The sequence below is a fragment of the Clinocottus analis genome, unplaced genomic scaffold (genome assembly GCF_023055335.1).
Source record: "Clinocottus analis isolate CAN_PGR_092001 unplaced genomic scaffold, fCliAna1.0.p SCAF_3, whole genome shotgun sequence".
NCBI classification, from domain to species: Eukaryota; Metazoa; Chordata; class Actinopteri; order Perciformes; family Cottidae; genus Clinocottus; species Clinocottus analis.
The window spans coordinates 23,532,221-23,555,194 of NW_027176042.1; the positions used below are offsets into that span (position 1 = coordinate 23,532,221).

The 22,974-nt window shown below is 43.4% G+C and overlaps 1 protein-coding gene across 1 annotated transcript in view; it reads right to left on the reverse strand.

Moving 5' to 3' along the window:
* Positions 1-22,974, reverse strand: part of LOC137796155 (sodium- and chloride-dependent taurine transporter-like) — a 35,085-nt gene that overhangs the window by 6,980 nt on the left and 5,131 nt on the right. The window contains exons 2-13 of the mRNA XM_068593881.1: positions 17,006-17,235; positions 16,787-16,921; positions 12,606-12,694; positions 11,530-11,675; positions 9,464-9,596; positions 8,087-8,221; positions 7,186-7,289; positions 6,949-7,073; positions 3,863-3,975; positions 3,136-3,273; positions 1,035-1,137; positions 19-119 (exon numbers count right to left, since the gene is read on the reverse strand). Coding sequence (XP_068449982.1) covers positions 19-119; positions 1,035-1,137; positions 3,136-3,273; positions 3,863-3,975; positions 6,949-7,073; positions 7,186-7,289; positions 8,087-8,221; positions 9,464-9,596; positions 11,530-11,675; positions 12,606-12,694; positions 16,787-16,921; positions 17,006-17,234 — 1,551 coding nt within the window. The 5' untranslated portion in view covers position 17,235. The remainder of the gene's footprint in view (positions 1-18; positions 120-1,034; positions 1,138-3,135; positions 3,274-3,862; positions 3,976-6,948; positions 7,074-7,185; positions 7,290-8,086; positions 8,222-9,463; positions 9,597-11,529; positions 11,676-12,605; positions 12,695-16,786; positions 16,922-17,005; positions 17,236-22,974) is intronic.

Consider the following 22,974-nt stretch of genomic DNA (forward strand, 5'->3'; position numbering starts at 1 on the left):
TGTGCGTTTAGAGCTCACCATGCACAGCAGAGGGGTGATGTAACTCCAGCTCCACTTCATCCACGCGTTGGGTCTGTAGCCGAGCATGTCCTCCAGCGCATCGTAGAAGTTATCAACGCCTGGAACACGGGAAGTAAAACACGGGAAGTAAAACACGGGAAGTAAAACACGGGAACTAAAACTCCTTCTGCTTGGTTTTGTGTTGCAAACGCACAACAGAATGCACCAGGATGGCTTGTTGTACAACAGTTACAAAACAGAACATTTCAAACATAGAGACACAAACATGTAACGCAATAACGAAAGTCCTCGTCGAGGGACGAAGGGAGGAGGAGGGAGGAGATAAGAAGGAAAGGAGGAGGGAGTAAAAAGCGGGAAGGAGGGAGAAGGGAGAAAGGAGGAAAGGAAGGAGGAAGAGATGAAGGAGGGAGGAAGGAGGAAGAGAGAAGGAAGGAGGGAGGGGAAAGAAAGGAGAGAGGTAGGGAGGAAGAAAGAAGGGATGAAGGGAGGAAGGGGAAAAGGAGGAAAGGAGGAAAAAGAGGGAAGGAGGAAGAAAGGAGGAAAGGAAGGAGGGAGAGAGGAAGGAAGGAGGAGGAAGGAAGGAAGGAAGGAGCATAAAGTATGTTAAACTGCTTTGTTTAATTGTTTTCTCATAAAAAAGACGTGTGAAGCCTGTAATGTTTTACATCCACATTATTTAAAGCTGTTAGACGTTTGTGTGAAATTGCCATATTTAGCTTCTTGACTCATGTTTTTGACCACAGTGACCTTTGACCCCCACCCACCGCCCCCCCCCTTTTTTTTTTAAATCGGGTTAACCTCGTAAACAAGTGGACTTTTCTGCCAAACTCCTTCACATTTGGCGCAAAAGTCCACTCACTCAGAGGTTCAACCCGAAAAAAAAGCTGCCGAAAAACAAACAAACGACCTTCGCGTGTCTGCGGTCGCATTCCCGGAGCGAGATAACGACACGGTTATCTGTCCTGTGGAGGCTCAGCGCCCTGAAGGTCAACAAGTTGTGTTGTTGTACTCACCATAAACCCAGGCAACAGCTATACATTCAAAGAATGCCACCCACAGAAGGCACACACCGCTCGCTGCATAGTAATCAAACAGCTGGAACACATACATGCCACCCTGCAGAGAGAGAGAGAGAGAGAGAGAGAGAGAGAGAGAGAGAGAGAGAGAGAGAGAGAGAGACTTTAAAACAGCACACACAGCCTTCTAGTGAATTCAAAAGCTTGTAAGTCCATAGATGTAATTATTAAAGATCATTAAGAGATACGGATTAATTAAGACGTAAGCAAAACGTGAGCAGCTGACGTGACACATGACAGGCTGCTGTACCGAGTGTGTGTGTGTGTGTGTGTGTGTCCAGTGTGAGAACTATTTTAAACAATCATGGGAATCCTACACTTGAACCAGGCCAACGCAGCCATAAAAAGATCACCGCCATGGGAGCGACGGACGGATGGAGCGAGAGAGAGAGAGAGAGAGAGAGAGAGGCCGAAGGGAGGCGAGGGGATGAAATATAAAAATGAGCCAGCGAGAGAGCGAGGTCGGAGGTCGCGTGAGACCGGGAAGGAGAGGACTTGGAGAGTAGGGATGATGAAGGATGATGGAGAGAGAACGAGGACTCTGAGGTTAAGGGAAGGAGTTAGGAGACACTGGATGGACATTCGTCCAATTTCCACATTTATTCAAAAGGTCTCATTTGGTTTTACAGAATGTTTTCCACAAGGGAAAAAAAAGCCTGTAGCTCAGAGGATAGTAGGTATTTTGTACCTCGTGTACACAATAAAATGTCTAAAAAGTGTAAGCAAGATACCGGACAATGTAGGTTATAAGCCGCACCCTTTTATACATCACATCTTCTAAATTAATACGTTTTTAATCATAAACAAGCAGCAACAGTTTAAGTCGCTGCTTCTGCTGCTGCTACTGCTCGCCTCGGTGGTTAGTCAGCGCTAGCTAGCAAGCCAGCTAGCTAGCAAGCCAGCTAGCTAGCGCTGACAACACTATTTAGTTTGTGCTGATTTTTCAGTGTTGTTTAGCTGAGCTCAAACAGTGCGGGGCTGCACGATGGGAAACAAGTCTGAAGGCGAGAGAACCCCTGCCTCTCTCCCACCACCCCCACAGCGCTAGCTCGCAAGCTAAGAGCTAGCTAACAGCAGCTGGTGGGAGAGGCTAGCTCGCGCTGCGAACTCGCGAGCTAACAGCTAGCGCTAGCTTGCGATCTAACAGCTAGCGCTGCGGAAGTGGTGGGAGAGTCTCGCGAGCTAACAGCTAGCGCTAGCTCGCGAGCTAACAGCTAGCGCTGTTGGAGGTGGTAGTAGAGGCCAGATAGCGCAGACCTGTTTTGTGCGACTGCAACTCCAGTGTCTTGCTCAAGGACACTTCCACATGCAAACTATGGGGGACAGCAGGGGGTTTTGAACCGGCTAGCTCGTGGTTTCAAGAAGACCGAATAAAAGAAGGTACGAGAAAAAGAGAAGACAACGAGGACAAAAGACCTTTTGAGGAACAGGAGGGTTGAAAGAGAGCATCAGAGAGGTGTGGGACGTGACAAGAGGAAGACGAAGAGACGGAAATAGAAGAAGAGGAGAGAAGAAGTCAGGTCTATTGTATCTATTAATACCAGCGGAGGGAAGGAAAGTTCTCATGACTTGACAGTAAAAATAGCCGCTCGGCGTCTCCCCAGGGACAGACACGAATAGCTGTCTGAACAATGTCGCTGCTGTTTTTAATAAAATGAAATACATATCTCATTATCAATATGTGCCGTGAATACTGTGATTGTGATGGACAAGCTAACTAACCTCTCCTCCACTATGACTAAGCACTCGTCCGATGTTTAGAGGTTCGTAGTATTTCGTACCGTTTGTTAAGCTCCGCCCCCCTCGGGAGCCCAAACAGCCACTAACTGCACTTCTCACGTGAATTACATTAACCTTTTATTCAAGTGAAAAGAGAAAGGTACTATTAGATCCAAATACACGGAACGAGCCCTGACCGATGCTCCACTGCGATTGGCCAGTCTGCATTCAAGGGGCGGGGCTTAGCAAAAACGGCCAATTTGCTGGCGCTGGTTTCCTTTTGTCGTTGTCTTCTTTCCTTTGTAGTAGTGTTTTTTACCTTGGTAACCATTGTGAGTCCAAGCAGGTAGCTGATGCTGCAGATGATAGCGATGAAGATCTCTCTGCGGTAACCCTTCCTTAGGAAGGACGGATACAGATCCACCAGTGATGTGATCTGCCCTTCCACCTCCACAAACTGCACGGGGGACACACAACCAGTGGTTACAAATCAAATGAAAAAGATTTCCACACACTATTTCCCTAGTTTGTTAATCACTTGATTGTTAAAGTCATTTTTTCTTCCTAAAATATGGCAGAAAAATGCAGTTCAGCCTCTTAAATACAGTTAAATACCGCTTTGTTGTGTTTTATATGATATTAAAGTGAAAATCTATTTGGGACATTAGACATTTAAAGACATCACGTCTGGACTTTGAGGGACTGGGATAACATTTTCATTATTTTCTGACATTTTTAAACGATTAATTGGTTTATCTCTAAAAAAAAACAAACCTACAGATTACATCAATTTTTAATTAAATGAATCTCTGGTTTGATGCATGTTGGTTTCTTCCTTTTTTTGTGTGAATAAAGTTGATTGAAATTATTTTCCACCAAGAACTAAAATATGCTGCGGGAGGCTTTTTTAAAAACACGTTAAAAGTCTGTGCACAGGCTTCTACTCGGCCGGCTCTTTACTCGCGGGGGACCTCGGTAAACTTCTGCTTGTGAGCGTTACATCGCCGCTTCCTTTTTTGCGCGGCTACGAGTTCACTTCCGCTGACCTGACTGTCGAGGCCAAGCAGCAGCAGCATGACGAAGAAGAGAACGGCCCAGACGGTCGGGAAAGGCATCATGGACACGGCCTTGGGGTAGGCGATGAACGCCAGGCCGGGACCTGCAGAGGAAAGGGTGGGGGTGGGAGTGTGGGGTGGGGGAGGGGCGGGGGGTGAGAGCAGACACAGGGGGGAGGGGGGCAGGCAACATTAGCATCCCCCGAAAAACTGATCTGATCTGCCTCCCTGTGGGAAGAAAAGGCCCCAAACAATGGAGATGCAAAACCAGATGTGAATGCATGATCAAACCCTGGGCTACAAATACTGCAAATAGCTGTCGTGTGTGTATAAGTATATTAAGCATATTAAGCATGTCCCACATCTTTACTTACCTGTGTACTTTCCTGCTAAGTAAACATGACTTATGACACATTTCTAGCTATATACACCGTTCCATAGCATTTACAATGACGTGTGACACTTTGAATATCTTTAAAAAGAGAAGGAAAACAACACAATTAAGTATATTATGTGATGTAAACATTATTCTGAAGTCTCGAAGGCTTGTAGATCAGCAAGTCTATGAAGGGTTTGATAACTTGGGTACGCTTGATTCACCTTCCCGGGGCGTCTGAATGAGGCAACTTCTAGAAAAGGTCAATCAAGTGTATCTCGGTTTCTTATATATATGTGTATATATATATATATATGTATATATATATATATATATATATATATATATATATATATATTTAAGTATGTTAACACCTACGTCACTCAAGCCATTCTGCATCCCCTGACTGAATTAGAGCGTGATCCTCTGTAACGAGGAATGCAAAATGGCCGTCGTAGCAAAACAGCAGCTAATGCAAACTTGCAATTTCCAATACAAAAAGCAATGGCTTTTTTTTTCTTTTTTGTATGAAGAGATTTAATTTGACGTTGACGCTACTGCACATTGGGGAAAGTGTAAAACAGAAGTTAAGAAACAGGGAAGCAGCCGTAAACAGCAACACAGCATTGCAGCTGATGGCGAGATACGGGTTATGTATAAATATATATGTGGTCCGTTTTTTTTGTTGCAAAATATGACGAGGCATCCAACCAAACACCGCGTTGACTCTGGAGAAAAATCGGACCGACTTCCATCCTCTGAGAGGGGGAAACGCTAGCAGGATTAAAAAATCATAAAGAATCCACTTCAAGCAGTGTGGTTATTCATTACTTGACTGTACAAAAAAAGCATAAAATGCTAAGTTTTCATAATGTTTCTTAAGTCAACAGAAGCCACAGTCAGCATAATCTCCCATGCAGCGTTCAAGTGCATCGGGATCAAGCAGTTGCGGTTAAGACAGACCTGCGATGCACTTTGAATAACTATTCTTTACGCTCGTTGGGCGTGTTTTTTTTTACTGTCTAGTTGGTCTGACATCCACTTCTATTCTCGGGTAACCCTGTGGAGCATCAACCCACTCGCCAAACACAACGTTGATATTGGATAATTCTGCTAACAAAAGTTAATTCGGCACTGGATGCAAATTGGAGACGACAGAATTGTCCAATATTCGTATCGACTGGGCTGGCAGCATGGACAGTGTTTGACGTTTTCTTTTAAATTTGCTTTAAGTCAACCTGGGGGGATGTTGGGGGCCAATAATAGATGAAGACTGGGCCGACGACACCAATGACGAGTTTGTGTCTAATTTGATGTCAAACATCGATGTCTTGTCGCCTTAATGGAACACAAGCGTGTCAAATCCAGAGAAAAAGGAGATTCAAACTCTCCAAACAGCAGCTTTCAGTTCTCTGTCTGTTCTTTTGAGGCTAATCTGAAGTGTATTTTTAATATAAAAAGAGCCAATATTCATCTTTTATCCCCTTTGGGATGTGAAAAACAAGCATTAATGAAATCCTTGTGTGATTAAAATCTAAAACTAGGAAAACTATGACGTCCAGCTTTTAAAAAAAAAGAAATCTCCTTACAAAAAGCAAAAAGGTTGCATTTGCAGCCTCATAAAGTATTTATCAATAGACTAAAGATTGAAAGAGATATACTTTAAATCCATGGAAATTACATTGGGTACTTTTCGGTTGCATGGAAGCTTTTTTGGAAAACCCAAAAGTCTCATGTGTTAGTGAAGGAATGTGTTTTATTAAACTGTGACCATGGACGTCTGTGCTTAAGTCATTTTTATGCCTAAATGACCAAAAAAGATAAAATAACTAAAAACACCATGTGTCACTCCAATATGTAGGAACCACAGCAATGGGGGTGTCAATCAATGATGAGAAACAACATTGCATTTTAATGTGTTGCATCAAACGCTGCAGTGCTCAATAATATAGCAGCTCTGCCCCTAGTGGAAACCAGGAGAATAGCATGTATTTACTTCAAACTTGAGGAAATGGCTAAATTTGTTTGAAAATAGTCATATAAAAAACCTCCAATCTTGTAGCCAGGGACGTAAATTAACAATCTGATGTAATATAATACATGATTTAAAACTTTAATTGCCGCAGAATTTAAAAAAAATGCTCGTATTATTATTGGGTTTCAATGGGGACATTTTTGTTAATCATAGGAGCTGAGGTTGAACTTCCAAAATTAGAAGAAACAAAAAAAAAAGTATGCCAAAATGTATTCCATATGCATGAACACAGCCAAAATGATTGAACAATTCTTCATTATGAGGCACAAAGGTTAAGCTAGCACGCTAATATAGCTAAACCTAGGCGTAAACTCTAGCTCGTCTTTTAACTTCTCTCAATGTCTCCGTCTCTTCAGAAGCTACACCTCTACCTCAGCCCTAATCCATCACAACCCGCGTCTCCTCGAATGATGCGCTAACAAACTGATCAGACTTTCATGTGTATGTTGCTCACATTCTGCTTTTTTGTCAAGTAGTGTTTGATTGCGGAAACTTCCATATTCCGATGCCGTCATTTGTAAATTAAATCAAAGGGGAATCCATTTGATACCAATTCGTTTGGGATTCGTTGCTGTTTTTCTTTGTCATAACTGTTGTTTTTTTTTTTTATTTGTTAACCAGGAAGCAGCGCCCACCATCACTGCCGCCTTTACAGAACCCTCGTACCTGACTCTGCCACATCAGCAATGTCCACCCCTTGCTCTTGTGCCATGAAGCCCAGGACGGAAAATATTGCGAAGCCAGACACAAAACTGGTACCACTGTTGAGGGCTCCCAGCAGCAAACAGTCCCTATGTCACACATATGTCATGAGGAGGATTTGTTAATGAACACACAAGGATCCCTTCACTCCCCTCTCTAACCCACCGCCAACCCTCCCCTCACTGAAAACTGATGCCTCACCTGTAGCAGTTGTATTTATACTTGTTGTAGCTCCCCAAGGAGGTCATGGCGCCCAAACAGATGGCGTAGGAGAAGAAGATCTGGGTGCCGGCGTCGATCCACACCTGTGAGGTAATGGGGGACAGAAAGGCTGAGGCCTGCTGCTGAGGGGGGAGGCAGGGTCATGTTGTGGGGCGTGGAAGAGGCGGGGCTTAAGTTGTGGGCGATTGTACCACTGTAGTGTAACAGGCTATGTCGAGAGTGTGACTTAGTGGCCGATCACACCAGACGCGACTTTTAAAAGCGCAGCCGCTTCAAAAATGCCTTAACAAAAAAACGGTTACCGCCCGGTTGCGCGCCGGGCAAAACAGCCCAGCGCGTAACCGGGCGGTAAAACTTCATTGAGAAAATGGATTCAAGCAGATGTCACGCCCTTTCCCTAGATGTGTTCTGGGATGAGGAGGAAAAAGCCCCAAAAAAGCAGAAGTTTGGGGTTTACAAAATATATGTATTTTTTAAAAAGGTTTTGATCTAGAATTGTAAAGCTCTTTGTAATTAAACACTGCTAATATTAGCGCCTTTTTGCTGTTCGTACCACATGAAAACTGGGAGGGAGTGGTAAAGTAATAAAGCCCGCCTCTTGCTTGATCCGATTGGCTTCCGAGTGTGACATTGAGGAAATGCCTTGCGCTTTCTGAAAAATCTAAAAAAATGGACTAGCAAATCTTTTGAAATTTTCCCAAAAAAGACGAGCAGAAAGGTGCCAAATTTAAAAAAAATTTAAGCTAATAAATTCAGCGACAGTTTTTCAATTCCACTACCAGCCCTTTATGTTCGGCCAGACGTAGGTTTTGGACAACAGTAAGCAGATTTTCGGCCGTACCCGGGGATCCCATTGATGGGCAGCACATGGGGCACCTACCTCTGGGTCCTGCAGACGAGCGAGGTCGGGGTACAGGTAGAACTTGATGCCTGCGGACGCACCCGGCAGCGTCACGCCCCGAACCAGCAGCACGATGAGCATGACGAAGGGGAACGTGGCCGTGATGTAGACCACCTGTGGGGAGGGGGAACAGGAAGTACAGGAGAGCGAGGCCACGCGTTATTGAAACCGTCCTCCAGTTAGAGCGATTCCACAGGGGAAGGCTGATCGGTGGTTGATCGATGGTCTTGACATGATTGTTCCTCTGTTATTGGTGTATTAGCTAACATCTTTGAAGTCCTTACAGAGACTCTTGTTGGATGAATGTGTGAATGAGTAGCAGTTACTCTTGGACCATAACCAGAACAGACCACAGGCTGTCCTTTTAAATCAATACCAGTGTGTCAGTCTCCGTTATTGGAGAGCGGCGGCGACCACACTTAGCCTTGCAGCAGTGGTTTTATTACAGGAGTTACAACTTGGAGCAACCAGAGAGCATAAATCAGGCCCCCGATCAATCAATAAAGAGTGTCGAGGCTCTAAAAGCAGCCGTCTGGGACGGATTGAGCCGCCGCTGGTGTAGTTGTTGTTGCTGGAGCAGCAGCTAAAAAAAGGGTCTTAAAATGTTCCCTTTGAGCGGTCAACCAATGGACTCCATCCATCCTGCAGCGCTGCAAAAAGCAATGCTTTCAAAAAGGACACATATGCGTCCTGTAGTCAATGGTGCGTAATAACACAACACCAATTGTTTGTATTGGGAGATAAAGAAGACATTGAAGAAGTGCGTCCGGTACATAGTTCGTAACTTTGACAATAGTTTTTTTTTTGGCATAATATCTTGCTGTTTGTCTGAGAACATTCAACCCGATGCATTCTCAGTGTCAGCCTGAAAGTCAGGTGGTGCGTTTATTTGAGGAAATGCTGCACAGTTTGGGAGGAACAATAGCAGCAAAGTGGAACCATGTGTTGTCCGATTCTTCCTCTTGAGAACAATTGCAAGAACAAGAACTCAAACTCAACTCAACTTTAATTACTTTTTTAAAAAAAAGGCTTACAAAGGGATTTAGACCGCCAACGCTGGTAGCACATGCGTTTGCTGCTGCTGACCCAGGCCTTTAGGAAGCAAACTTGCATTTCCCTGAACAGTCTGAACATACAGTAGCTCCTATTGTTGTCTTGGTGAAACCGCAGTAAAGTCATATGAGCGTCACCCCGTCATGGTTCCCGGCAGTTATTACGATACGCCGATGATAGAAGTGGGCCGTCCGCAAAGAGGAACAAACTCTTGTTCCTCTGGGTCAGCGGTGCAAAAAACACAACCAGTAACACAACGGAACAAGCGGCTGTAGAGGAAGTCAGAAGCGTGCATGTATTTACCTTGCCGGTGGTTTTAACTCCCTTCCAGATGCAGAAGAAGCAGATGACCCAGACCAGCAGCAAGCACAGAGCCAAGTCCCATTTAATCGGACCGATGTCGTCGATGCCGCTGCTGATGCCCAGCACGTTGTGTCTGCAAGCAAGGAGAGCTCTGTCAGCGGGCAGGTCCTTTTGGGCAATGCACGATTTCATCACGTTTCAAAGGAATCACACCCGCGAGAGTCTTCATGAGCGTAACGACCAAATAACCAACGTGTGTCAACTACTTCCTGTGTCTTATGAAGAGGTGAATGGGTTTTCATTTGGCACTACCCAACCCTAACCCTTTAAGACCTCACTCTGAACTCTAGCCCTAAGCCCTCACTTAACCCTGAACCCTAAGCCCTCACCCTAAACCCTTACCTAAACTTAAACCCTAAACCCTTAGCCCTCACCCTAAACCCTAAGTCCTCACCTAACCTTAAACCCTAAGTCCTGACCTAACCTTAAACCCTAAATCCTGACCTAACCTTAAACCCTAAACCCTTACCTAAACTTAAACCCTAAACCCTTAGCCCTCACCCTAAACCCTAAGTCCTCACCTAACCTTAAACCCTAAGTCCTGACCTAACCTTAAACCCTAAATCCTGACCTAACCTTAAACCCTAAACCCTTACCTAAACTTAAACCCTAAACCCTTAGCCCTCACCCTAAACCCTAAGTCCTCACCTAACCTTAAACCCTAAGTCCTGACCTAACCTTAAACCCTAAGTCCTTACCTAACCTTAAACCCTAAGCCCTCACCTAACCTTAAACTCTAAGTCCTGACCTAACCTTAAACCCTAAACCCTTACCTAAACTTAAACCCTAAACCCTTAGCCCTCACCCTAAACCCTAAGTCCTCACCTAACCTTAAACCCTAAGCCCTCACCTAACCTTAAACCCTAAGTCCTCACCTAACCTTAAACCCTAAGTCCTCACCTAACCTTAAACCCTTAACCCTCACCTAACCCTAAACCCTAAGTCCTGACCTAACCTTAAACCCTAAACCCTGACCTAACCTTAAAGCCTAAACATTAAGCCCTCATCCTAAACCCCCACCCCTAATCTTAACCCCTAATCCTATTTATTGTTTAAATTGTCTTGAGAGGTTGTACATGGAGATTATATATTATTGTAGGCCTGATTTTTATGGTCAATGTGATACCTAACATGTATTTCTTTATTTTTTGGGGATTTACACCATATGGCAGAGATTGCTATAAAAATTCTATAATTCACTTCTTCATTTACACAAAACCAGTAAGATAAAGACTGATATTTATTATTCACACTTCTGAACACACACCTCACATTATACTCTTTTATTATTTCACCAACATGATTTAAATAGCCCTGGTGGTTGCAGAGATACAACCTTTTTCAGTTTGAGTATGCGATTTTCGAGCAGAGGTAAAAAAAATTAAAAAAAAAAAAGCCTCCTAAAAATAGGTGGCTTTTTAAAAGGTTAAAAGGAATACACCCACAAAATGACCATTTGCGTGTGAGTTCCTCGATGTGCGTTACCTTGAATCCTTCCCAAACATTCACTGAAATCGTACAATTTAATAAAACCTCCGCCGCCGCTCTCTCCAAGTCCTCAAGGTTCAGATTCGTCAAGGTTTTACTTGTTTTTTGGGCTATTTTTGGATGTTTTCAGTTCAGAGGCACGGAAGAAAACTAATATGTTCTTTGAAGATTCAAAGTAACACAATGGTGATTTTGTTACCTTGAACTCTTCCCAAACATTCGCCGAAATCGTACTATTTAATAACACTTCCATTTCCAAGTGCTCAGGGTTCAAATTCGTCAAGGTTTTACTTGTTTTTGGGGCCATTTTCGGATGTTCTCAGTTCCCCATGGAGGCACGCAAGAAAACTAATATGTTCTTTGAAGATTCAAAGTAACACAATGTTGATTTTGTTACCTTCAATACTCTGACTCATGCATGTACACTGCAGGTATACGCAGACCTTACCCTCGCCTATGACTACAACTTCCTGTGACGCGGCATTAAAAACGTTTCGGTGTCTGTTTGTGTGACTCACTCCCAGAACTCGGTGACGGGGGAGGTGAAGTTGGAGGCGTTGGCGGCCAGCCAGAAGGTTTTGTTCTTGCGGAAGGTGTCCTCGATGCAGCGGTCGGTGTTCCAGGGCTGGTTGCACTTGGCCCAGGGCAGCTCCGGCTGAAAACACTGGAGGACGGGAACGAAGCAGAAGTTACGTCCGAGGATCGCGATTCATGACTTGATGATTACAAACGCTGCTCTTTGCTTCAATTTTGCTGAAAGTGCTCGAGGTTCAAATACAGCAAAATGTTCAATATGTCTCTATTGTTTCTACTTTACATGTTATTGTGTTACAATTTAAGTTATTACAGGTTTATGAGGTCTAGTCTGGTCTGTTCATCATACAGGTTCATATACATTCTGACTAATGGGTTTCCATGACTTTTCACCAAATTTTCATGACTTTTCACCAAATTTTCATGACTTTTAACCACATTTTCAAGACTTTTAACCAGATTTTCAAGACTTTTAACCAGATTTTCATGACTTTTAACCAAATTTTCTTGACTTTTCACCAAATTTTCTTGACTTTTTACCAAATTTTCATGACTTTCCACCAAATTTTCATGACTTTTAACCACATTTTCATGACTTTTCACCAAATTTTCATGACTTTTAACCACATTTTCAAGACTTTTAACCACATTTTCAAGACTTTTAACCCAATTTTCATGACTTTTAACCCAATTTTCTTGACTTTTCACCAAATTTTCTTGACTTTTTACCAAATTTTCATGACTTTCCACCAAATTTTCATGACTTTTAACCCCATTTTCATGACTTTTAACCCCATTTTCATGACTTTTAACCAAATGTCCTTGACTTTTCACCAAATTTCCTTGACTTTAAACCTAATTTTCAAAACTTTTAACCCCATTTTCATGACTTTTCTCCAAATTTTCTTGACTTTTCACCAAATTTTCATGACATTTCACTAAACTTTTATGACATTTCACTAAATTTCCATGAGGTTTCCAGGTTATTTCATGAACATAAAAACCCTTTTTATACTCTGTGAAGTTATTGTTGTTTTCTCTAACTTCTTCCTGACCCTACCTGGAACAGGTAGTAGAGGCCCCAGGCCAGGATGACGATGTAGTAGATATTCAGCAGGGACACGATCACAATGGAGGCGTAACCAATTCCTGAGAGAAGACCAAGAGATATCGATCGTTTAGAAAAGTTATAAAGTCCAAAAACGCTTCATAACAACGGATACAATTGTTGTTTTTGACAGATATAACTGTCAGGTTTGTCAGACAATGAAGTAAAATAATAAGACAATTAAATAAATAAATAAATAAGGAACCTCCTGACTTAAAAACAGCTACAAGATCTGAGTAAATTTTTTCATAATGAAGTAATGTTTGTCGTTCAAGAGATGGATAAAAGCGTTTCCAGGTCACGGTGACCTTTGACCTCTGAGGTCTCGTCGGCTTTGATGGGTTTTTTGTGCCCAAATTTGGATCCCGAGATAAATAAATAACTCACACACGGGATGAGAGGTCACAGTGACCTTGACTTTTAACATCAAATCTAGTCAACGCATCCTTGAGTCCGGACGGACGACGGGATGTTTTCAAATTGGCACAAAATAAAATAATTAGAATAAAATAATAATTTCACTGCTGAGAGTTGAGTCGAGAGGAGAGGAGGAAGGAGAAGAAAGAGAGGAGGGAGAGGAGTTAGGAGAGGAAGAAGAGGAAAGAGAGGAGGAGGAGAGGAAGGAGAAAAGGAAAGAGGAGAAGTGTGTATCTTCAGCGTGAACAACACACTCTTGTTTGTACGTTTTCCTGGAGAAACGAGCAGCAGGGTTTCAGTTGTTGTGTCTCCTCTGTGAACAGAGAGCAGCACAGAGGTGCGTTACACAACGGGCTGCGTTACACAACGCGCTGCGTTACACAACGCGCTGCCGGCACTCTGACATGATGTAAACATGATGCAACGCCGCAGCCGAGGAAGAGGAGAAGAAGAGGAGGAGAGGAGAAGAAGATGAGAAGAACAAAACTCAAACGTCACTTTGATTATCGAGCTCCTCCTTCAGGTCCACGGTCACGTGATCGGGTCTGTGTGTGTGTGCGTGTGTGTGTGTGTGTGTGTGTCTGTGTGTGTGTGTGTGTGTGAGGATGGAGAGATAAGAAAATGGGGGCCGGTGAAGGAGTTGGGATTTGAACATGATTGTGTTTTAGGTAAGAGGTTATGTAATGACTGTGGTCGCTCAGAGTCCTCATAAGTATAGTAGTTGAATTCATGTGTGTGTGGTTGTGTACCATCAGTCAGCACACACACACACACACACACACACACACACACACACACACACACACACACACACACACACACACCACCGACAGAGACCACTCATCCAAATTAATGTCCTTCAACGTCATTGGCCATCTGTGTGGATGTGTGTGTGTGTGTGTGTGTGTGTGTGTCCCTTGTCTTTGTGAAGTATCCGCATGAATTTGAGTGTGCGTGTGTGTGTGCATGTGTGCGTGTGTGTATTTCACTACTTCACCATCGCATCGTGTTCTTTTAATCACGGCGCTAATTAGCAGCTGCCAATCATCTTTAACACTCTCACACACACACACGGTACAATGCTGATGTGTGTGTGTGTGTGTGTGTGTGTGTGTGTGTGTGTGTGTGTGTGTGTGTCCTCATGATGAACAGTAGCAGCAGCTCTGGTTCTTCTGCAGGTTCTCTGACTGCAGACCATCAGGATGAGATCGAGTGACGTCACTGAGAATGAACTCAATCATCATGTTTACAGGAAGAGAAGAGGATCTCTCTCTTCTCCCTCTCTCTCTTCTCCCTCTCTCTCTTCTCCCTCTCTCTCTTTCTCTTCTACCTTCTCCATCCCTCTCTCTCTATTCTCCCTCTCTCTCTTTCTCTTCTACCTTCTCCATCCCTCTCTCTCTATTCTACCTCTCTCTCTTTATCTTCTACCTTCTCCATCCCTCTCTCTCTATTCTACCTCTCTCTATCTCTCTCTGTTCTACCTTCTACATCACTCTCTGTCTCTTCTACCTCTTTCTCTCTCTCTTCTACCTTCTCCATCCTTTTCGCTCTCTTCTACCTCTCTCTCTGTTCCACCTCCCCCTCTCTTCTCCCTGCATCTCCCTCCATCTCTCTCTCCCTCTATCTCTCTCTCTCTTCTTTATTTTCCATTGTCTGCATTCCATCTCTCCCTCTTCTTCACCTCTATCTCTCTCTTGTTGCCAGAGCAACATGTGATTTGGGACACTCTGTACACCATCTCGGTGTGTGTGTGTGTGTGTGTGTGTTTGTATATGTGTGTGTGTGTGTGTGTGTGTGTGTGTGTGTGTGTTTGTGTGTGTTTGTATATGTGTGTGTGTGTGTGAGACGGTGGATAAAGTGTCTGAAGGAAGAAAGTGAACGTGAAAGCGAGAAGAGACGAGAGTAAATAATTAAACGAAGAAAATGAAACGTTAAGACGATAACATTACAAACATGAGGAGAGAGGAGACAGGACGCAGGAGAGAGGAGACAGGAGATAGGAGACAGGAGAGAGGAGACAGGATAGATTAGAGTTGAGAGAGGAGAGGAAGGAAATATGATGGAAAAGGTGATAGAGAAATAAGGATATGGCCTGGGCAACACAACAACAACAACACACACAACAACAACAACAACAACAACAACAACCATGATTCCCTGCGATGTCAGGTGAGAGCAAGAGGAGGTGAGAGAGAGAGGTGAGTGTGTATGAATGGAGAGAGAGAGAGAGAGAGAGAGAGAGAGAGAGAGAGAGAGAGAGAGAGAGAGAGAGAGAGAGAGAGAGAGAGAGAGAGTGTGTGTATGAACAGAGGCCTCAGTGTGTCGGTGGACCGGTGCAGTGCCTGGTTGCCTGGTAACGGGCGCAGGGTGACGTGTGATTGGAGGAGAGCCGAGTGACTCCGCCTCCTCGGAGAGAAGCAACACAGGTCTGAAACATGTGAGCTGGGCAGGAGCCAGGGGGCGGAGCTACCGTCATATATATATATATATATATATATATATATATATATATATATATATATATATATATATATATATATATATACACACACACATATATATATATATATATATATATATATATATATATATATATATATATATATATATATATATATATATATATATATATATAAAAAGCCTTTAACTTGTATGTAATACTGCGTGTGTCATGTGACCAGACAGACATTCATATATAAACCATGTGATACATTTATGTAATAAAACTGGTTCAAACAGACTTTAACCCAGGAGACTGTCTGGATTCATACACACAAAATATGTAAATAACGTCTCGTAACATATGAAATATAAGCCATTATTCGAGGGTACGTAATCTCCCTTTAGGAGGAGACAAAACGTTCCACAAGGTAGGACTCAAAGTTCTTGAAAAAAGAAAAAAAGAAAAATCTTACGTTTCCATGAATCAGCAAGATGTTTTTTCTGAATGACCTCACACAATCTGAGAGTCATCAAAAACATTCAAACTGTAATCCGATGCCCGTCCTTGTAAGTGAGACTGTGTCTCTGGGGCGTTCAGGGAGGCGGCAGCGCCGTCTGCGAGCCCCGAGAGACGAGACGCACCTGGCACACAGGTGAGGGGGGCGGAGTCTGTTCGTCCTCCGCCACAATTAGCTCTCGCTGCTCTATTAACCCTCTGGCCACTGAGGTCTCGATTGTACATCATTTCTTAAATTCACCTTTTAAAGGTACTTGCATATGAGATACATACACATGTGGAACATCAGAAATTGCAGAACAATCTCAGCTCTCTATATAATGAGGCACCGTTGTCCTAAGACACAAGTGTAAAGAGATAATATGACCCTAAAGCTGAAAAAAATTGAATTTCAATTTTGGAAATTCTCTAAATCTCTTGTGAAAACATAACTTTACTCATGTGGTCGAACTGTTTTAGGTCATTGAAATAGTTTTTTTAGGAGCACTGACGTAGTCAAGTGCTCGGGCACTTCGTATCGTTTCTTATTCTTCTTTCTTATTTGCACTCAGGAGGTTCTTGGGCTAAACCTACACTATTCAAAGTTTCCACACTAATCCAATTTGGCGCCTCCTGACGTGCTGGAGCGAGGGCCCGCTCACAGTTGCGAGTGTTAAACCCCTTTCATGGAAAGACCGGCACTAATGTTTGCCCCCCTCCTTAAAAAAAAAATGCAGCGCTACACCCACAATCGACTCCATCCATCGTGGGGACGTACCGGTGAAGATGGGGCAGAGCTTCTCCCAGCAGGTGATGCCGCCCTCAGAGGTGAACTGACCCAGGGCGACCTCCAGGAAGAAGACCGGCAGGCCTCCGCCAAACAGGAAAATGAAGTAGGGGATGAGAAATGCACCTGGGTGGAAGTGAAGACACAATGGTTATAATAACTAATGTTGACGAAGCAAATAAGCAGATCAAGGCACTTCAGCGACTTTACCTCCACCGTTCTTGTAGCAGAGGTACGGGAAACGCCAGACGTTCCCTAAACCAACAAAGCCGCCAGCGACGGACAGAACAAAGTCCAACTTGCTGGCCCACTTCTCCCGCTGTGGATGTTTGCCCTCGGCCTCGTCTTCGGGCCGGGTGCCCGGGCTTTTACCGGGGGACGGCTTCAGGGTGTCCTTGTGGAAGTCCTTCAGGCACTGGAGTTTCTCTTTTTGAGCCATTCTGGAGAAACAGGAGTGAAGAAGAAAAGAAAACAATCCAGTGAGAATGGGTGGAATCAATGGTGGACAGAGACTATACCTTGAATAAGGAAAGTAGCTTCGTAGTAGCACTTTAGTAGCACTTAAATGTCTCTTACTGATAGCACTTTGTAGTTTGACTTTATTGAAGTAATTTGGATGGGAATCCTTCTTTAAATACATGAAAAGCTAAATGGAACCAGTGTTTGATTGGTGGTAATGGTTTCTAACAAACTGGGTTTGAAAGCTCTGACACAAGTGCTGAAAGAAGAGATGTGTATTCATGTATATTTCAAGCGTTCATGTATTCTATATGCCCTTAAAAGCTTTAGCCGTGATCCATGTCAGTGACGTCTTCAAGATGGATGCCACTGTTCTCCAACAGATACAAAAACACAGCGTGTAATGCTGACTGAGCTTGTTTTTCACTAATCAAGTATTATCAATACCTTTCTATCGCTTCCAAACTGCACAGGAGCCTGGTTCAAGGGTAAAGTTGACACCTGGCAAAGTATTTAAATGCACTTTTAACAGAATGCCAATGGATTCATTAACGTGTCCATGTTTCGACTCATAACACCCGAACCTGGAGGGCTCTGGGATCAAGACGATTAGTGTTGCTTGGCTTCTTTGAATTCGTAATGGTGGGGCACACACACACACATCATTCAGGCTTCCCTGAGTCACATCAGCTGTTTGTGGAAACCATAACGATGTCACTACCCAACCACAAAGCCCCATATTGGCTTAACTGGTGCGATACTTGTTACTACAACAAGTGTAGAGCCTGTACTGAAGCTACTGCAAGTTCAATTTCATTACAAACCTAAACAGGATACAGCAGTCAATCTTCAACCGACAAATATGCGACACAAAAAACGGAACTGTACCACAACTGTTCATGCTATGATGGGAATGCTGCAATGGTTGCAACACCTCAAGAGCTTTAAGCCATCTGTCTGAGGTGAACGGTTGCATAGCCTCAGCGACTGCAAGCCGTGTCATTGAGTTTCCAGGGAAATGCAAAGAAATGTATTTAGTTTCTGCTTGCTAATTAGTGTTTACGTCAAGGGCTTTTTTTATTTTGTGAAAGGTAAACATGGAAGGAGATTTTTTTTGGCATCGTACATTTTTGCAAAGCACAGGATACGTTGAAAGTCAACTTATGAGAACCGATGAATACACAATGTAAGTTAGATCCACCCCCAAAATATTGCTTCAAAATGTAATACATGGAATGGCCTTTATCCAGACATAAACCCTCGGCTTTCATCCATCTTGAAGGTTTCTGCAATGTGGTTTGATTGCATTGATTTTGTGAGAAAGAGAGAGAGAGAGAGAGAGAGAGAGAGAGAGAGACATCCATACTTAGCAGTCAGCAGATGTCTGTCATTGTGGAACATGTAATGTCTTTATCCTATTTCCATTTGTCTTTGACGTTCTCGTTCATCCACTCTCTGACCTTCTGCACAATAAACAGGCATCGAGGACAATATTACATTTCAAATGGAATCCGGGTTTTTAAAAACTAAATAAAAAAAGATGAAAGGCATCATGAGGACGACGTGCGTCTTTCAGGGAGAAAAAAAAAGCTGAAACTGCTGCCGTTTCCTCTTACTCTCGTGCAAATGTCATCAACAAAGTGTGTCTTTTTCTGCCAGTGACCGACTGGACATCCGCCATCGACCTCATAGTATCCTTCAAGCTAGTTAATGATTTCACAAACACACACACACACACACACACACACACACACCCAGTTGTCTTCATGACTAACTTGCGAGACAGTTAATTAATAACACTCAGGAAACTGAAAACACTCGCTGTGTGTGTGTGTGTGTGTGTGTGTGTGTGTGTGTGTGTGTGTGTGTGTGTGTGTATATGTACATGTAAGTATTTCCTGCTTGAGATCAATGGACTCCATTATGTCTACAGCGGTAGATATTAATGGCCGAGAGTGATATTACTTCTACTATAGAGGCGCACTGGCATTTTGATGTGAACTACAAAACCAGCGACAATTAATGAGATACTTGAGAAATAAAATCTTGCAACACTGGCTAATTGTCTTTGACCACAGAGAGAATGGGATAATAAAGACTGTTTGTATGAGAAACACTCAAATGAATTGATTGTGAGGGAATTGTGGTTTTCGAGACGAGCTCTCAACGTTAATATTTGGCACAAACTGTGATTTGCTTGCTTACGCGGGATTACAGCATATTTTAGTTTAACCATCCCACTAATCCCACTGAAAAGCAAACAGGATGGACACCGCCATAGAGTTGATGACTAATCGAAACAAAGAGACACATTCTCGATTGTTGCAGATGACGACTCCTGGTGGTAAAACATAGAATACAGTTTAAAAAGTAGAGGACCCACAACAGAGCCTTGTGGCACTCCTTTCACCTTCCCATAAGAGCTCCCAGCTTAGTTACATGAGGATGCAATCTCTAATCTATTTATCTCCAATGGAAAGATAAACAATCATCTCTACGACGAGAGCCTCATTTCCACATTGAGCACTTATTATTATTTTTATTATTAGTATGCATTACTTGGCATACTCAGCCATCGACAGCGCATTGAAATGTCCTTGTTTCTGAGCCAGAGGTAGACGAGAGGCGAGTTACAGAAGAGGATGATGGGAGTTAATGAGATCCACAATCAATACTGATGCACATTAACATCAATTATTAAGGAAGTGATCTGTGTGTGTTAATACAGAGACATGTTTGTTTTGCTATGTTTCTGCATCATCGTCCTTCAACCTCGTCGAGTTTACGGAAGCTTCGGTGTGACATGTTTGCCCTCTGGTAAAGCATTACAACATTAAAGTCTTGTGCTTATCAATTATTTTGTATAAATGCAAATATAGTGCTTGAGAGCGATACGGTTCAACATCCTAACATTCATTTACGTCCTCTCGACACTTTTACACGCCGCCATATTTTGCTCGAGGGTAAGCATGATGATTATGCATGTGCAATCAGTAACACTTGTAGCTTATCCCACCTGGCCGTGTTGCGATTGACACCTGTAGTGTGCACAGTGTGAGAGAAAAGAACTGCTGCTTCTTTGTCATTGTAAGTGGGCAGCTGACCCCCTCAGGCATCTGGTGTGGATGCTTCCTGTGGAGGTGCTCCAGGCCAACCAATTGGGCGGAGACCCAAAAACACAAGGTGTGAACGAGCTGGGAGGGCATCCCCTGGGGACAAGGACGCATGGGCTACTTTTATGGCTCCAAAGTCATCATCGCCCGCCACACAGAGGACAGAGGAGGGACCTCCAAAGCACGAGATGTCACCAAGGAATTTGCAGATTTTGCATTTTTCGAGCAAAGGCAGTTGTTTGGCGTTATCAAGGGCGGTGAAACCGGTCACCGTCATCAGTGGAGAGCAGTGATACACGAGCAGGACATTTTCGGCGCTGCCATGTTGCCTCCAGCGACCTCCGGGGAGCGAGACAGGACGTGGGAATGGCAGCGACCAGTGGGATGATTTATTAAAGCTTACTGTAAAATATAGAGACTCATTGTCTGGTGTGTGTGTGTGTGTTTGTGAAGGAGATTGCCAGGCTGAGACTCAAGTAGCGACTTCAGAACCCAGCCACCATTACACACACACACGCTTTCTAACCACTTACATAACACACTCTCCTATTCTAAGACCATGTACATTTCCACTGGGCTGACCACCTTTTAATTCCACTCCCCTCCTCCTCCTCCTCCTCTGCCCCACATTTCATTCACTTCTTCCTCTCTTTGAGAATCAGAACTGATGTTTTACCTCAAATGTCCACAATAACAGATTCATTGCATTGTTGGAGTGTTATTTAAAGTAGCAAGACGTTAGCATAGCCTGCGTTTGGTGGTTTTTCTTGTGGTTATATTTATTAAATATATTCATGCTGCTGTTAGATAAGATGCTGGAAAGCATTTGAAAAAGGAAAAACACCAACAAATATGGACGGTAGGAGAATATACTTTTTTTTCCAATAAATACATCTGAACTAGGGCCTGAGTTAACTAGAGCGAGAGGAAGAGGAAGTGGAAGCCGGACTTTTGCATGCGATATTTCTAAATTATTCATAATAATTACTTGAATGTGAATGAATACTTGAATCGGTACAGCCCAAATGATTACCCCACAGAGCTCAAACATCCAGGAAAAAGAGTGCAAATAATTCTTTGGGTTTAAACCAAACGGTTAAAAAGGAGAGCCAAAGAAAGAGAGGGGGAAACGACACACGTCAGGTGCCGTTTTCAAACAGAAGACGTAAAGCTGCAATCCGGTTGCATCCACCAGGGGGAGCCGGACCAAAACGCTGACCGAGGTGAGCAGCTGATGTCTCGATCATCGGGGGGCATTTGCAAAACACCAGAGTCAAGAGATAAGTAACCAGAAGTCAATTGATCCGACTCATTGAATGACGAGGAATGGCCTGATGGGAAATAGCGCTCACTGCTGATACACACTCTAGCCACTCGGAGGTTACTTAAGGGTACTGCGAGATGTAGGATTGTCTCCTTCGTCCGTTGTTTTTCTTAAAGCGGTATCGTGATTTCTTCTAGTTCATCGTCTACGGCCATCTTTTCCCTCCGTGAGGGACGAAGGACGAGAGGGTGAAAGAAAAATAAAGAGTAGTTAAAAGTCAACTATGAAGAGGGGAGTTACAAAAAAAGAAAAAGGGGAGGGTATGCTGCTAGAGACGGGTTAATGAAAAGAGCAGTAAGAGTATCGCAGCATGCGAGAGATCAAGGCTCAGACCCACAGAACAGGAAGTGTGAAGGTTAAAGAAAGAAAGACAGATGCATACCTTCTATTCTTATCTAGCGAGAGTCAACAGTCACTGTGGATTCTCTGTTTTTCTTTTGGGGGGGGGTTCATTCTAGTGTTCAATGTCACGCAGGTCAATGTGGCTTCACCCCCGTCTACACAAACACACTAACATAAAATAAGATGTGTATCTGTACCCATCATAACAGAAGACATCTGACCCCCCCACCCTCCCCCTTCTCACCCCCACCACTGACCATGCCGGTTCAGCGGTTCAGTCGGAAAAAAAAGAAGGTTTTATCATGTTTATTTTATTTTTATCTTTTTTTTAAATCATGCCTTTGCGTCTTATCAGATGTGAAGGAAGTGGAAGCGGATGAGTCATTACATTACATTTCACTCACGCACAATGTCACCGTGTCACCGAGTCGCATCACAAAGTGACCCGCTGCCAGCAAGTCTGAGTCAGGAGGGTTTTAAAAGAAAAAGAAAAGAGGAAGTACCAGCAGATGGCACTTCAAGCAAAACAAGTACCTTCAAGAAGGACGGTTTGTTACACAGAATCTTGGAAGATTAGTCGACGGTAACCATATTCAGTATACCGGAAAAGGGCAGGCACTAAATATATACTATATATACACATACTTGGCAGGTGATTGGATTAACCATCTGTCAATCGAACTCTTGCCTAAACCAGTGGGGAGGAGAGCGAAAAGCATATTTCCCATCGACGAAAGCCTTCAGGGTTGTTCTTTGCTCTTCTCGCAATGCCAAAAAAAGAAACTTATTCAGTTCTAATATCACTGATGCTATGGCGAGCTTCTTCAGGAGCCGCCATTTTTGTTTTAAATGTCACACACACAGACACACACCTAAACCACACCAAGCTCCTCTCAGGATGCTGATTGGTCCGTCGGACACTGATGATATCTTGAAGCCTG